Source organism: Hypomesus nipponensis, chromosome 11 (assembly GCF_054491055.1).
Source record: "Hypomesus nipponensis isolate SF chromosome 11, ASM5449105v1, whole genome shotgun sequence".
Taxonomy (NCBI): domain Eukaryota; kingdom Metazoa; phylum Chordata; class Actinopteri; order Osmeriformes; family Osmeridae; genus Hypomesus; species Hypomesus nipponensis.
Genome location: NC_140371.1, coordinates 23,354,168 through 23,368,555, shown reverse-complemented (window position 1 = coordinate 23,368,555; position 14,388 = coordinate 23,354,168). Strand labels below are relative to the sequence as shown.

Genomic DNA, 14,388 nt, shown 5'->3' with positions numbered 1-14,388 from the left:
GAACTCACTTTTATCTAGCTTGACATCTTGTCAAGCCAAACATCAGCTAATACAATAACAATAAAACAAAATGGAAAACATGTAGCTTGAATTTACAAATTAATGTATCTCTCTTCTCCTACAAGCAAAAAGGCTGCACACAAAAAAGTAATTTCGTTTTTCTTCCCCCACTCCCCTCCTGGGCTAGATTGGATTGGTAGTGCATGTGTAGCCGGTGTAAATCGGTGAAACTCACTCCTCAGGTATGTAATGGGCCACCCGCGTCAACGAATAGCTAGCTTTTCTTTGGCGTAGCTGGTAGTGATGGCGCTTGGGAAGTCAGAGATGGCGTGTTCGACCCTCGGTGAAGGGTGGACACGGTCCGGAAAAGCGTGACGGAACTCGCAAGACCACGTCCGTTACATACCCGTCACATGGGTGCCGTGACCCGGATCTCGCTAGGTTAGCCTTAGCTAGCTGCCGGAGTGAGTTTCAGAGGGGTGAATGTAGCCGGTGTGAATCGGTGAAACTCACTCCTCAGGTATGTAATGGGCCACCCGCGTCAACGAATAGCTAGCTTTTCTTTGCCATAGCTGGTAGTGGTGGCGCTTGGGAAGTCAGAGATGGCGTGTACGACCCTCGGTGAAGGGTGGACACGGTCCGGAAAATCCTGACGGAACTCGCAAGACCACGTCCGTTACATACCTGTCACACATGGAAAGCCGCTTTAGAGGTCATCAAATATGAATGTGCTTCTTTTAAGTTGTAGGCAGCCTTGTCTATTGACTGAAAGTTCCCTCCAGACCGGCATCTCTGTCACTCCCTGAAATGAGCGTGACAGCCACTGGAGATTGGGCCTATTAGTTGAAAGAATGTGTCTGTGTTCTGCCATTTTCTGCTACCTTATCAGATTGTGCTACCATGATCCAAAAATATAGTAACTTGAACCTTGCTGTGCACAAGCACAATGCCTGCTGGTTGCACATTATAATAGGTAGAAAAAAAAGTGATAAGACTCCGGTCAGAAGGTTACCCCTGCAGGCGTTGTTGACATGCTGCCTCCTGCTTTGGTGTCATCTGGCCAGTAGAGAGCTCTAGGGCACACCCCACCACTCCCAACATCTTACAGTTTTTTACAATCGTTATGACAGTTTTTTCAACACCTTAAACAAGTTTCCAAAACTCTTAACACAGTTAGCACAACATCCGTCTGTGTTGGCTATACAATTAACACATTTCTTGTTGCTTGGACACAAAATGCATAGAGTGAACATACATTTTAAATGCTTGAACTTCTTTTACACACAAGCTCAACCAAGATCAAAACAATCGATTTTTACGGACCATTTACCAATGCTTTAACACTGTATGTCAAAAAAGATAACACTATGTTCAAAACCTAATTTATTGGCTAAAGTCAAAGTGAACAGCTGTTCATATTGTGAATTGAAACACAAATATATCCCCTGTATTTTTATTCCATTGCTACTGAGAAAAAGCTGGTTGAAGTTATGCAAATACTATAAATTACAGTTGATTCCCAACTAAGAAACACTATGGTGTTGAGGTTCTTTCAATCGCATGACTATATGGTATATATACTGCAAAGTGGAGCTCTTTGTGCTGATTTTGTGTGGAAAAAAAACATGGAGCAACACAAAGAAAGTAAGAATACAGTAATACCTGCACGAAGGAGAGGAAGACAAGTACCAGGACAAGGGAGAGGAGTGGAACAAAGGCAAGGAAAAGGAGTTAGAATGTGTGGTGGCGCTCAGAGAAGTGCCAGAGCTACCATAATAATGTAAATGGCAGCTAAATTGCATATTTCTTGCAGTAATGTCCTGTTGCAAATGAAGCCTTTACCGCAGCAATTATGTTTCTGTCTTCTTTTTTTCAATACAGTAACCGTACATTCTATTAAGCTACTCTGAGATGGGTCATTCATTTTTTGTTCTGAATTTCTGCAGCAAAAGAAACAAAATGGATGCATTTAACAAACCCAACAAAATAAAAATGTAGAGGCTTCAAAAGAAACTGCATTGCAAACACAATCTATAATCTATAAAATGTGAGACCGGACACATAAGAGAATGCAGTTTCTGTAATTCCATCTGATGTTTGTGTTTTTTATGACATTGTGCTATTATTGATTAAATGTTCCTGTTGAAAGAGTGTTTTGGTAGATATGGTGTATTGTTTAGCGTAATTTTGTGTTATGAAAATGAGTGTTTGAGTTTAGTTTACAATGTGGGATTTTGAGCATGAAATTAACTGTTTTGCCAATTGTGTGTGGTAGGTGTGTTGGTGTGTTAAGAGTTTAGAAAACGTGTTACGTAAAGGTATTGAAAAAACTGTCATAGTGATTGTAATATTATTTTTCCATCTCGAGTCAGCTGTGCAGAGAGATCAATTTGGCGGGTTCTCTCAACTTCAAACACTCGCGCTGCTTTCTCTGCTGACAATCTACAAGCTTTTTGCTTTTCTGGTCTCAGTCGCATCCCATCTCACAACCGTCTCCTGGGTGCTTCCGTAGATGTAACCCTCTTAAAAGGTCTCGCCTATGAGTAATTGATGAAAAGAAGAGGGGGAGACCTTCTTGCAATAGAAAAGGAGCCGCCTGTTGAGAGCATTACGGAAACCCCTAGCAAGGGTTCTGTGGAGTTACAGCAGAGTGGACAGGAGGAGGCGGAGAGGGAAGAACCATTTTCGGATGACAGAATAGCGATAGATGCGCACGGGATGTGTTAGTGATAGGGGCACCGCTTCTTGGGGCACCACTTCTTGTGGTACCTGACGCACTGGTGTTTAAGCCCAGTAAACCTAGATTATAAAGGGGACGTCAGTCAGAATTGTCGAGTTTATTCTACTTGTCAGATTGTCCCAAGAACCATGAACATGTCGCCTCCAGACCGTAGGAAAAACGTGCGAGATTTGGCGTTGGAAATTGGCATTCGATTTTTGCTTTTTGGAGTTTTTGTGTAAGTATAACCTACTGTGCTTGATTCTTGCATTTAGCAACTATGACATATTTTGTTGTAGTCTGTGCTGCATTCCCAAAATGTAAAGTACATATCAGGACTTGATATAATTCTGTAGATATAAATATGCAGACTTGCCCTCCTTGCAATGTATTTGTGATGTCTCCATTTGGTGACGTTATAGTGAGCTACCATTAAGGGCTCCGCGGTGTCTATATTTCACAAGCAGTCCATAGTATTTATGAATACATTTATACTTAATTCCTTTCTCGAGGTCCTCCTAGTTTACATTAGGCAAGTGATGGAACAACAATTACGTATCTTTAGCACATTTTACCTATTTATAACAGAATCTGTACATTTTCATGGATTATCCGTCGTTCATATCATAAGTCTTTAACGTCTCCGTTCATAAGCAGCCTAAAGATTTTACACATGGGTCGACTGGAGCCCGCGAGGTAACCAAACAGGTTGTTTGAGATGTAACCGTTTTTCGTAGTTTTGCAAGGCAATTGGAGGCCATGCTTCTAAATGTCGTGTAGGCAGGTATGTTTTTGCGTGCACTAGAGACAAAGAGATAGAATCCAAATATATTTACGTTACCTCTTCTCTCAGGGTAACATTAACACTAGTTCTCTAAAGCCATTAATGCATCAAATTGCATTACCAGAAATAATATGAAGCGTATTTATATAACAGAAGGTGCATTCAACCACACAATCATTGTTCACTATTTTCTAGATACAATTCATGGAGAGAAATAACCATACTCCAAGGTCTCCTGCTACAATATAACCTGAATGATGATGACTTGCAACTTTGCTTCGTTTTATTTGGTGATTTGACTCATAGGCATTTTTTTTCCAGCAACTAATGCAACCATCTCACCTCTGGCTTAGTCAGCATTACCATGTCTGTCAGTGTTTACCCATGCATCACTGTCCATATCCCAGCTTGGCTCCATGCATAATGACATCCTTCAAGTTCAACCTGGAGGAACGCTCCAGTCAGCCTAAGTCCAGGGTAGGAGATATGACATCTAGAGATATGATGATATGAGCAGTATAGTGGAGGGTGTGTTGGCCATTATAAAGTGCACCAAGGGGGAACAACTGATTAATATTGATGGGTTCTTAAGATAATCTGTGACATGAAATTGTATGATTATGTTGCAATGCAGATTAAGTATTGAATAGGATGTGAATGTGTGTTAGTGTAAAAAACAATATTGTGTGTGCAGGCATGAGCTTTGTCCGTGTTTTTTTCTTGGTACATTAGTGAATGATGGCAGCTTGTCAGTGCAGGCGCCATCACAGTCACAGGTGACTTGTTGATCCAAATAATTTGATTGCCGGTTTACAAAAATCTAGGCCTAATACAGGACCCTCTGGGACCAGTTGTAGTATGTTTCTCTGCTTTACTATCGTCTTCCACAGTTTCAAGTAAATAACATTGGATTTCAGTAACCAAAGCATCTCATCTTTGGCATTTTAATTGAGAATAACTGTGTGTTTCAAATATACGTCAGTTACAGTACCCCCCCCCCCACACACACACACACACACATACACACACACACAGACAGACAAACCAATGATTGATTATCTCATTTATCAGCTCCCAGCAATTAAGCATTGTAGGTCTAATGCCCTCTGTCTGATGCATGGTTATGGTTCAGGAAGTCACAGAAAAGCCCCCCACACACACACTAATATGCCAGGGGGATGGATTGCACTCTCAATGAGTCAACAGGCACAAAAATGGAACAATTTAGTTGATCATTTATTTACCAGAGACGAGCGGAAAGTTGACAAGAGCATCGCTTGCATTACATTTCACAAATAGTTGAAAAGATGGAAAGAGACACTCCTGGCTTAGTTGGAGCAGTCAGATTGAAAGCTGTAGCATTGACATAATCTGAAAAAGAAACAAATTAGACCAGGCAGGTGTTTATCTGTGGTGGCAGGATGGAGTGTGATTTGTATCTCCCTTAAGCTGTGGTCTAATGCAATTTCTTGAAGCTGGCTGTAATTGCTGTATATAAAAATCTATAGACAGCCATCAGATTAGGGCTTGAACACCCTGGCTTGTGGTGCAGCACTGTCTGGCTGCTGAGGAACTATGAACTGCAGGGTTAAGTCAACATAATTGGGGTCAAGAGATCCTGATTACCTTGTGGAAAGGGTAAGGGGGGTACATGTTCTTCAGGGCTGTGAAGAGCTCTCCCTGGTCTTTGTATCCAGCAATGGTGATTATGGATCCAATTAGGGGCGGATCTAAAGAAATATTCATGGGGTGGCAAGAGGGTGGCAGGAGATTTTGAGGGGTGGCACCCTGTGGCAGAAGTGTGTGATATCAAATGAAAAAACTAAAGGCTGTGCAACAACTTTGTAATTCCACACCCACATTCCAATTTTGGGACCCAGAGTTTCTGTGTTTGAATTACAAATAAATGTCTCATCTTTGATTTGATACGCCTTTGATCTGAATAAGAGTGATTCATTACAACATGGTACTTAAATATTTGTCAGATTTTGTTTTATCGATGATTCATGATTTGTTTTATTGATAATATTTGCTTCCCCAACACTAAACAGAGTTAGCACTTCTTTTCTTCACTTTTCTAGTTAGAAAAGTGAAGCAGCTCAGCCTTTCTGCTGTAGCAACTTTTCAAAACCAGTTTAGAGGTGTATGCATTATTCATGTGTAGTGCACCCAAAAACAGTTGTCAAATTGTCAAACACGAACCATTGTGTCTGTACTGTTAATGTGAGTGTGTTTATTGTGCTGCCTGTGGGACAGTTAGGGAGTCTAACTTGACCAGTGTGTGTGAGGTTAGGGAGGCAGGCTCGGTCCAGAGCTTTCTCTGACACTGGTACAGCTGGAAGAGCTGCTACAATGACATACCTGCTACAGATGACAGAGCTGCTACAAATGACAGACCTGCTACAATGACAGACCTGCTACAAATGACAGACCTGCTACAATGACAGACCTGCTACAAATGACAGACCTGCTACAGATGACAGACCTGCTACAAATCCAGTCCAGTGGTGCTCTGAAGAGATAACAAGAACTGAATCAGACTCAACCCAGAGAGCAACACTTCTCCACCTCTCTTTGACCTTCCCTTCTCTCACAGTTTGCCTCCTTTGTTCTCTATTTTGTCTCTTGGACTAACCCACCCTTCATTGAAAGAAAGAGAGAGAGAATGAGCAAGAGAGAGAGATGCTGTTTCCTTCTCCTGTCCCATCATTCCAAACTACTATTTCTGATAGTGCAACCAGTAGCTGAAAGTGACAGTGTGTAAAGTAACTAGTAAGAAGTGAATCCATGACCATGTCAATGTCCATTCAGGTGCCTGATGGCCCTTGCATAGAAACTAGTGTCCAGTCTGCGTGTGCATGACCGAATGCTGCGGTAATGCCTGCCATTAGGCAACGGGGTGAATAGACTGAAGGATGGGTGGTAACAGTCTCTTAGAATCCTGCCAGTGTAACAGACGTAGTCTTGCAAGCTCCATCAGAGGCATACGAGCCACTGTTCGCTCCGACCAGGAGTTGAACCTACCACCTCTGACTTACCAAGCGCCACCACTACCAACTACGCCAACAAAAAGCTAGCAATTAGTTGACGCGGGTGGCATTTTACATACTTTAGCAGTGAGTACCACCACACAGCGGCTACACCATCTTTCCTGAGTCAACGTGTGTGGTAGGTGTCCTGTCTGGGAGCTTCCTGCCGATGATGAACTCAGGGTTCTGTCTCTCCTGTAATTGTGATTGTTGTGTAGTCTTTCATCTAGAATGACTGTAATCAGAAGAATTTACAACAATATGCCGGATCAACCCACATGTTTACTGTTCTTGTAGGGAATCCCAGTTCTGCTATGTTTGTTTGTCAATGGCCATATGATAATGCATCTGTTTGACTATGTACTGCAGTGGGCTCAGCGAAAGAGTAAGAAGGTGTGTATGTCGGAGCTTGTGTGGGTGTGCATGCGTATGTGCGTGTGTTTGCGTGTGAGAGGATGCGCGTGTGTGAGCTCAGATGCCAGTGAGGGTTTGCTAATGACCTCGTCCAACTCTCTGTAGGTTTGCCCAGCGGAGACGTGTGATCTGTGTCTGGAACCACGCAGTACTGCACACTCTCATTCCACGTTTTATGCTGTCATTTCTGACATTTGGCATGGTGAATAATGAATGTGCCAACAGTGATAAATGTCAGTTTGGGTGCCTGCGCCCCAAGATCTTATCAGAGTGAGTGATGGTGTCTGATTCTTCAGTGGTGCTCTCTGCATGTTTACCTTGCTTCTCAAAGGAGATGGCCTCTTACATCTACCTTCACCCCAGCTGTCACCACCGCCGCACATACCTGGAGTACACACTTTGAAGATGACTGCAGATGCCAGATGTTAGGTCTGAAGCCTGAATATCTTTGTGTTAACAAAAGATTTAATAGTTATTTGCCCTCTAAAGGGAAGGTTTTTGTAGAAGTGTTCTACAGTTGTCAACATCTGTGTAAAATACCTATTGACTTGGTCTGAATTCATTGATGAGACAGGAAGTTCCAGGGCAGGTAAAAGACACTAGTGTGTATTGAGGATGATGGCATGATGGAACCAATGGTGCAGTGGATAGTTACCCAGCCTCTGTGGCATCAGCTGGGGTTTATGGAGCGTGAACTCAGCCAGCTGGGAAAGCATCTGAGCACAGCGGTGTGCCTCTGTCTCTGAGGTTCTCTAACATTCCCTCTAAAACTGGACCCTCCACCAGCTCTTCTGCATCCCAATCCTACCCTTGGTGGTGGCTGAATGGTCTCAGCCCAGCGCTGATGTCTGTCCCCGAGGTGGGGCCCCCTCCGGCTTCTCAGAATGCTTGTTTCAACTCTATTCACCTCAAATTTGCCCCCGTTGCTGTTCTCATTCTGTTGTCTAAGTACTCCTGGTAATATTGAAATATGATGGAAATTGATATTGCATTTTATCTTCCTCTTCTTTGGCAATTTGAGTGACAGGCGGAGGGTGCCAGGTTTTTTCTCTTTTTCTCCCCACATCTGTCTTAGGACAGGCGTTCTCTGGGGACGCCGCTGAGCCAAAAAGTCACTCAGTGTCAGATCCAGCCTCCCGATGTGACAAGCCTGCTGCTGAGCATCATGGATGCTTGGGCTCACTGTACCTCTTGCAAAGGAAGAGGGAGAGAGAAACTGAGACCAAAATATACGAGGAAGACATGCAGACACAGTAGAAACAGACAGAGAGGGGTAAAGAGAGAGTGGAAGAAGGCTACTTGTCTGTGAAGCTCCTTCAGGACTGGCTAGAACATGCTGTTGCCATTGGGAACCCTTTTAATGAGCCAATCAATAAAGCCTTGAGAGAGAATTACTGGGCAGGCTGGTGTTCCTTCTTCATTCAATGGCTTTAATTAACTAAGGTAGTTAATAGTGTCCGGCAGGGGGTGGATCCTCTGAGAGCAGAAGAGAAGGACAGTGTTAACTGTAAATCACTCCCATGACCATTAAGGAAGGGGGAAACTAAAGGTACCAAAGCAAAAAGTAATACTTACAAGAAGTTTAGTCAGGACACTCACGTGATTGATTTCACCATTTATTCTTACACATGACAAATGGTTTTACATTGGCGGAATGGATGTACATGGGGAAGCGCTCCCCGCCTTCACTACATATGCAAGACATGAGGCAGGGAGCAACGAGTCAAATCCCCCACGGGGAGGACAGACAGACCACACGGGGGTGAAGGGGATGGTGGTGGGTGGCAGCAACGCAGACAGCAGGTTCGACAATGCGTGTGCATGCATGGAGCGACTTTATAGCGCCGCCTATCGAGCTACGCCTATGGCCTGAGGGCACGGCGATGGGTGATATGACGCGTGCTGCCCGAATGCCTTGCCTGAACCTGCTTCGCTCATTACAAACATGATCAGAATCATAAAGGTTTTAATCGCCATGAAAGTTCGCACAGACAAGGAATTGACTTTGGCAGGAAGGTGTATACATTCAACATATAGTAATATTATCTTTTGAATGTATACAGCTTCCTGCCAAAGTCAATTCCTTGTCTGTTATATACTGTTATGTATATACTGTTTGTATTTTGTATTAGTTGTCAATAAGCAGAGACAAAATCTGTATACTGTAAGTACACTTCCAATTGTGTAGAAAAAGACAAATATAACTAAAATGTATAAGTTCTCCTTTAATACATTTAAATGAGATAAAAAGTCTTGTGTAAGTATACTCCACCCTAGATTCAAGTCTTTTATAGGTATACTTCACCCCAGGCCCCACCTACTGGACCAGTTAGTAGGCCCAGCTCTGGCACCAGGTCCAGGCCAACAGTCCCCAAGCCCTCCAATCCTCCTGTCATCCAGTCCTCAAGACCCCCAGCCCTCCGGTCAACCAGTCCTCAAGACCCCCAGTCCTCAAGACCCCCAGCCCTCTGGTCAACCAGTCCTCAAGACCCCCAGCCCTCCAGTCCCACAGTCCTCAAGTCCCCCAGCCCTCTGGTCAGCCAGTCCTCCAGTCCCCAGTCCTCCAGTCCCCAGTCCTCCTCAAGTCTCCTAGCCCTCCGGTCCTCAAGTCCCCCAGCCCTCTGGTCAGCCAGTCTTCCAGTCCACAGTCCTCCTCAAGTCCCCCTAGCCCTCCGGTCGTCCAGTCCCCCAGTCCTCCAGTCCTACAATCCTACAATCCTCGTCCCCCAGCCCTCCAGTCATCCAGTCCTCCAGTCCCCCAGTCATCTAGTCTAGGCCCTCTACTGTCAGGCTCTTCGCTGGTGCTACTCACATGTCTATTAATTGGCTCTGGTTGCGCCAAGAAGGCCCCTGGGAGGCCCCAGGCAGCCTGTAAAGCTGGAGACATCTTACTTGCTCCAGCCCTCACAGCCCTGGTCTCCCCTGCCCTTCAAAATCAACAGCTCTCATATAAATACACACTGATCTCCCTCAGGACAGCCCAGACGCTCTGGGATGCAGGTTAAATATAAGAGGAAATAAAACAATCCAATTAAAACAGGCACCTCTTGGCCTGCATCAGGCCCTCTCCCCCCTGACCCCATCGGATCCCTAATCTCATTGTAGCATCTTGCATAATTGAATCAATGACACATGGCAGTCTTTATTGTGTTTCAGACACACCAGGGAGTCGTGGAGCTGACCTGACTTTTACTGTTAAGGTAGAAATAGCAATAGCAAAGCAGAAGCGTTTTAGCTGCCTTATATGGTCTTATCTTCATGGTAATGAAACTCATGTTTGTTGTTATGGGTGCATGCTCTTGTGTTTATTTGTGTATCTGTAGACACCACCGTGAAGGCATCACTGTCAAAGATAAGATCCCAATGCAAGTTTTTTCTGTTTCTCCCACCATACTTCTTTTGATTTGTTTCCTCTTGCCCATCACTCTCACTCACTTGACAGGGTTTAGTTTCCGGTCGTCTAACTCATACGTGCTCCTCTTGAGGTGTCTCCATTCTCAGTTTGTCTCAACAAGGTTAAAATCAGACTACAGTGCCATGAATAGACATCGTGGGCCCTATCTTTCACCCAGCACAAATGAATTAACCGACACATGTATCATTCCTATTTTTCACTCAACGCACAGTGGACTTTTGCCTCCACAGACGCACGTCGGTAAATTAGGGAATGAACTTGCGCTCCCGGGGGTGGTTCAAAGAAAAGAGGAGGCGTGTTCCAGCGCAAACGTTCCCTGGTCCTATTTTACAATTTCAGAAAACAATTCCGCCAAAGACCAGGAATAACGCATTATTTAGATGCTATTTTAACCCGTTAAGGAGTAGCGTCGCACATATGTGATTGTTCAAAAGCGGGCCCCACAGCGTAGTGTTGCACATGTGGGATTCTGGACATTCCAACCAACTATTTCTCGATAGACAAAAACTATATGACAAACGCTATACTGCCGTGCAAAGGCAAAAGACCGTAACTAACCCAATTTTGTCGAAAATGAATTTTTTTCGTTTTCGGAACAGTTAAGGTCTGCTTTATCATGTGGCCAAATATCTTAAATGAACTTAAATGAAAATAAGGTTGTTGTCTTCACCGCACCTTCCAAAAGCCTGCTTTGGCTTTAGAAATCCAATGCAGAATGCCGTAACATCAATTACGGTTCTTTGCCTTTGTTTTGCAGCACTCAAAAACGTTCAAATGAGTTACGGTTTCAATTGAACTAATACGTAACCTAGCAACAATAAACACATCTAGCATTAGCTTAGCCTACTCGCTGGCATTCAACACCAAACATCCCAAACATGAGTCGTTTGTAAGTATCTTGGTACCCTGGCAGTTAAATCAAAAACACTCTTGTCTTGTGAGTCTTGTGACAGGTATCCACGTGTATGTTACATTGGCTTATAAAATACAGAGTTTATATCGTGATGAGCAACTAAGTGAGCGAAGAAACAGAAGTTACTGTATTTTGCCTTGGCATGACCACTTACGATAGACTATGGTATACTACTGTAACTTCAAAATATGGGTCAAAAGTGCAGTTTAAGATCAACAATTTCTAAAATGTCTAGTTTAGATAATTTGTAATCACTAAAACATCAAACTGCTAGATTTCCAGTGTCCTACCTAAAATGCATTTGGCAGGACAACTACTTTGAAAGTGCAAAAACTTTGAAGTTGTTTTTCTCAGTTCTACACTTCGGCGAGTTATGGTCTTTTGGCTTTGAAGGGCAGTATAGTATGGCTCCAAAATGTACAATTAGGAGGCTAACAAGGAACACTAGCAGGTAGTTGCATTGCTACGAGTATTATGCTAGGTTGCTTGGTAATGGAAGCTAACTAAAGCTAGCTAGCTTCCGTTTTGGAAAAATAACTCACTCTGGTGGAAGCGTCAGAAATATTTAGAACTCAACGCATCTAAAGGTTAAGGTCACATGCTTGGCCCGTGCGCACTGCTGGTGAGGCCAGGGTCTTCTTCCGGCGAAGCTGCGTTACATTGTTTAGATTTATTGTATGGCTGTGTTACATCTCTTTTCATGTCAATGATGGCGTAGGATGCTGGGGAGTCCAGGTGCTGTAGGGTGAAGTGAAGGGCCATGTTAACAGCGTCATCCACCGACCTGTTGGCTCTGTAGGCAAACTGCAGGGGGACCAGGAAAGGGTCTCTGTGATGGCTCTGAGGTGTGCCAGCACAAGGTGCTCAAAATACTTAATTACCACAGAGGTCAGGGCAACGGGTCTGTAGTCATTAACTCCTGTTGGCCTTGGCTTTTTGGGCACAGGGATGATGGTGGAGGACTTGAGACAGGCTAGCACATGGCATGTCTCTAGGGAGGTGTTAAAGATGTTGGTAAACACCGGAGACAGCTGGTCAGCGCAGTGCTTGAGGGTGGCAAGAGAGACAGACTCCGGCCCAGTTGCTTTGCGGGGGTTCTGCCTCTTGAGAAGTCTGTTAACTTCACCCTCCTGAATGGAAAAGTCGTCCCTGTAGAGGGGGGGGGGTGGACATGGGTGGGAGGGGGTAGATCAGGACAGTCCAATTGTCTTTCAAATCTACAGTAGAACTTGTTCAGGGCTTGTAGTTGGTGATCTGCCTTAGCCCTCTCCAGACAGAAGCCGAGTCGTTAGCAGAGAACTGGCGCTTCAAGCTCTCTGAGTACTGTCGTTTAGCCTCTCTCACCGCCTTGCTAAACCTGTTCTTTGACCCTGTTTTTCAACTGCTAAACCTGTTCTTCGACCCTGAGATTCAGGGCTTGTCATTGTTGAAGTTCACCCTGGTGCATGTTGGAATACAGCAGTCCTCACAGAAGCTGATGTATGATGGGGAGTCAGGCGGCTGAGGTAGAGCATCGGGCTAGTAATCTGAAGGTTGCCAGTTTTATTCCTGGCCGGTGCACATGATGTTGTGTCCTTGGGCAAGACTCTTCACCCTACTTGCCTCGGGAAAATGTCCCTGTACTTACTGTAAGTTGCTCTGGATAAGCGAGTCTGCTAAATGACTAAAATGTAAATGTTACAGCCTCTGTGAGTTCATCCAGACTATTGGTAGCAGTCGTGAACATATCCCAGTCAGTACAGTCCAAGCATGCCCGCAGATCCTCTATGGCCTCACTGGTCCACTGTTGGTCGATGTCCTCACAGCAGGTTTACAGAGCTTTAATTTCTTTCTGTATGCAGGAATCAGGTGGACCATGGTGTGGTCAGAGTGATCCAGTGCTGCACGAGGGACGGCGTGGTAGGCTCTACTGACTATAGTGTAACAGTGATCCAGAGTGTTCTCTTCTCTGGTTGGGCATTTGATGAATTGTCTGTATTTAGGGAGTTTGTGGCTGAGATTACCTTTGTTAAAATCGCCAAATACGATAACAATCTCCACACTCAGAATCTGGTCTGCAAGCGTGCGTTCAGCATCTTTAACCTGTGGACCCGGCGCCATGTAAACTCCGACTAAAATGAGGGACGCAAATTCCCGTGGCGAGTAAAAAGGTTTACAGTTTATAAAAAATTAGAACAATGTTGCAGAATCACTGTCACCTCTACACACCAGCCACTGTTGATGGAGAAACAAATACCACCGCCTTTGGTTTTGCCGGAGAGTGCACTGTCCCGGTCAGCTCTCACAAGTTGGAAGCCTGCCAGATGTAATGCAGCGTCCGGGATCAAATAGCACAGCCATGTCTCCGTGAAGCACAAAACCGAAGATGAAAGAAAGTCTCTGTTTTTCATCATCCGTAGCTGAAGTTCGTCCATTTTATTGCACAGTGAACCTACGTTGGAGAGGAAAAACTTGGAAGCACTGTTCGGATTCCACGTCTGCGAAGCTGAACTAGCGCTCACGCTCGCTTTCCTCTTCTTCGGCATTTCACTGCATAGGCAAAGCCTAGCACGGCACTGGCTAGAATTCCCACTCAATCTGCCGCTGGAAGCAGAAAAGTGGGAAATAAATCCACAGGAGTTGTAGTCCTGATACTTAGAAGCACTTCTCTTGTTAGAGAACCCTGGAAATCTTGGTAGAACACTGAATTAACAGACAAACCCTAACCCTAAGCCAAGACAAAACAGAGCGTACCTAGCAACTGAGGCAGCCATAATCGGCGCCATCTATGTATGTGAACTTGATTTGTAACAATTGTGGCAATTTCCTCCCACCCCTGTTTAACCAAGCTAATTTGGGTGGGTTTCTTCTCCCATTCCCATACAATATCACTTCTCTATCTTTTACGACCCTGACGAGAAAGTCAATCTCCTCGGCTGTGAACCGCTCCTGGCGTGCGCCTGGCAAATCCGCCATTATAATAGCAATACACCATGGACCAAGTGCACCTGCTCTTAAAGGAAATGTGAGATAACGCTCTGATTGGTTTATTGCACGTTTATTTTTTATTTATTTATTTATTCATTTAGCAGACACTTTTATCCAAAGCGACTTCCAAGAGAGAGCTTTACAAAG

The 14,388-nt window shown here is 44.4% G+C and overlaps 1 protein-coding gene across 1 annotated transcript in view; it reads left to right on the top strand.

Moving 5' to 3' along the window:
- Positions 1-2,794: 2,794 nt before the first annotated feature.
- Positions 2,795-14,388, top strand: part of plpp4 (phospholipid phosphatase 4) — a 33,381-nt gene continuing 21,787 nt past the window's right edge. Inside the window, exon 1 of the mRNA XM_084709838.1 lies at positions 2,795-2,957. Coding sequence (XP_084565964.1) covers positions 2,869-2,957 — 89 coding nt within the window. The 5' untranslated portion in view covers positions 2,795-2,868. The remainder of the gene's footprint in view (positions 2,958-14,388) is intronic.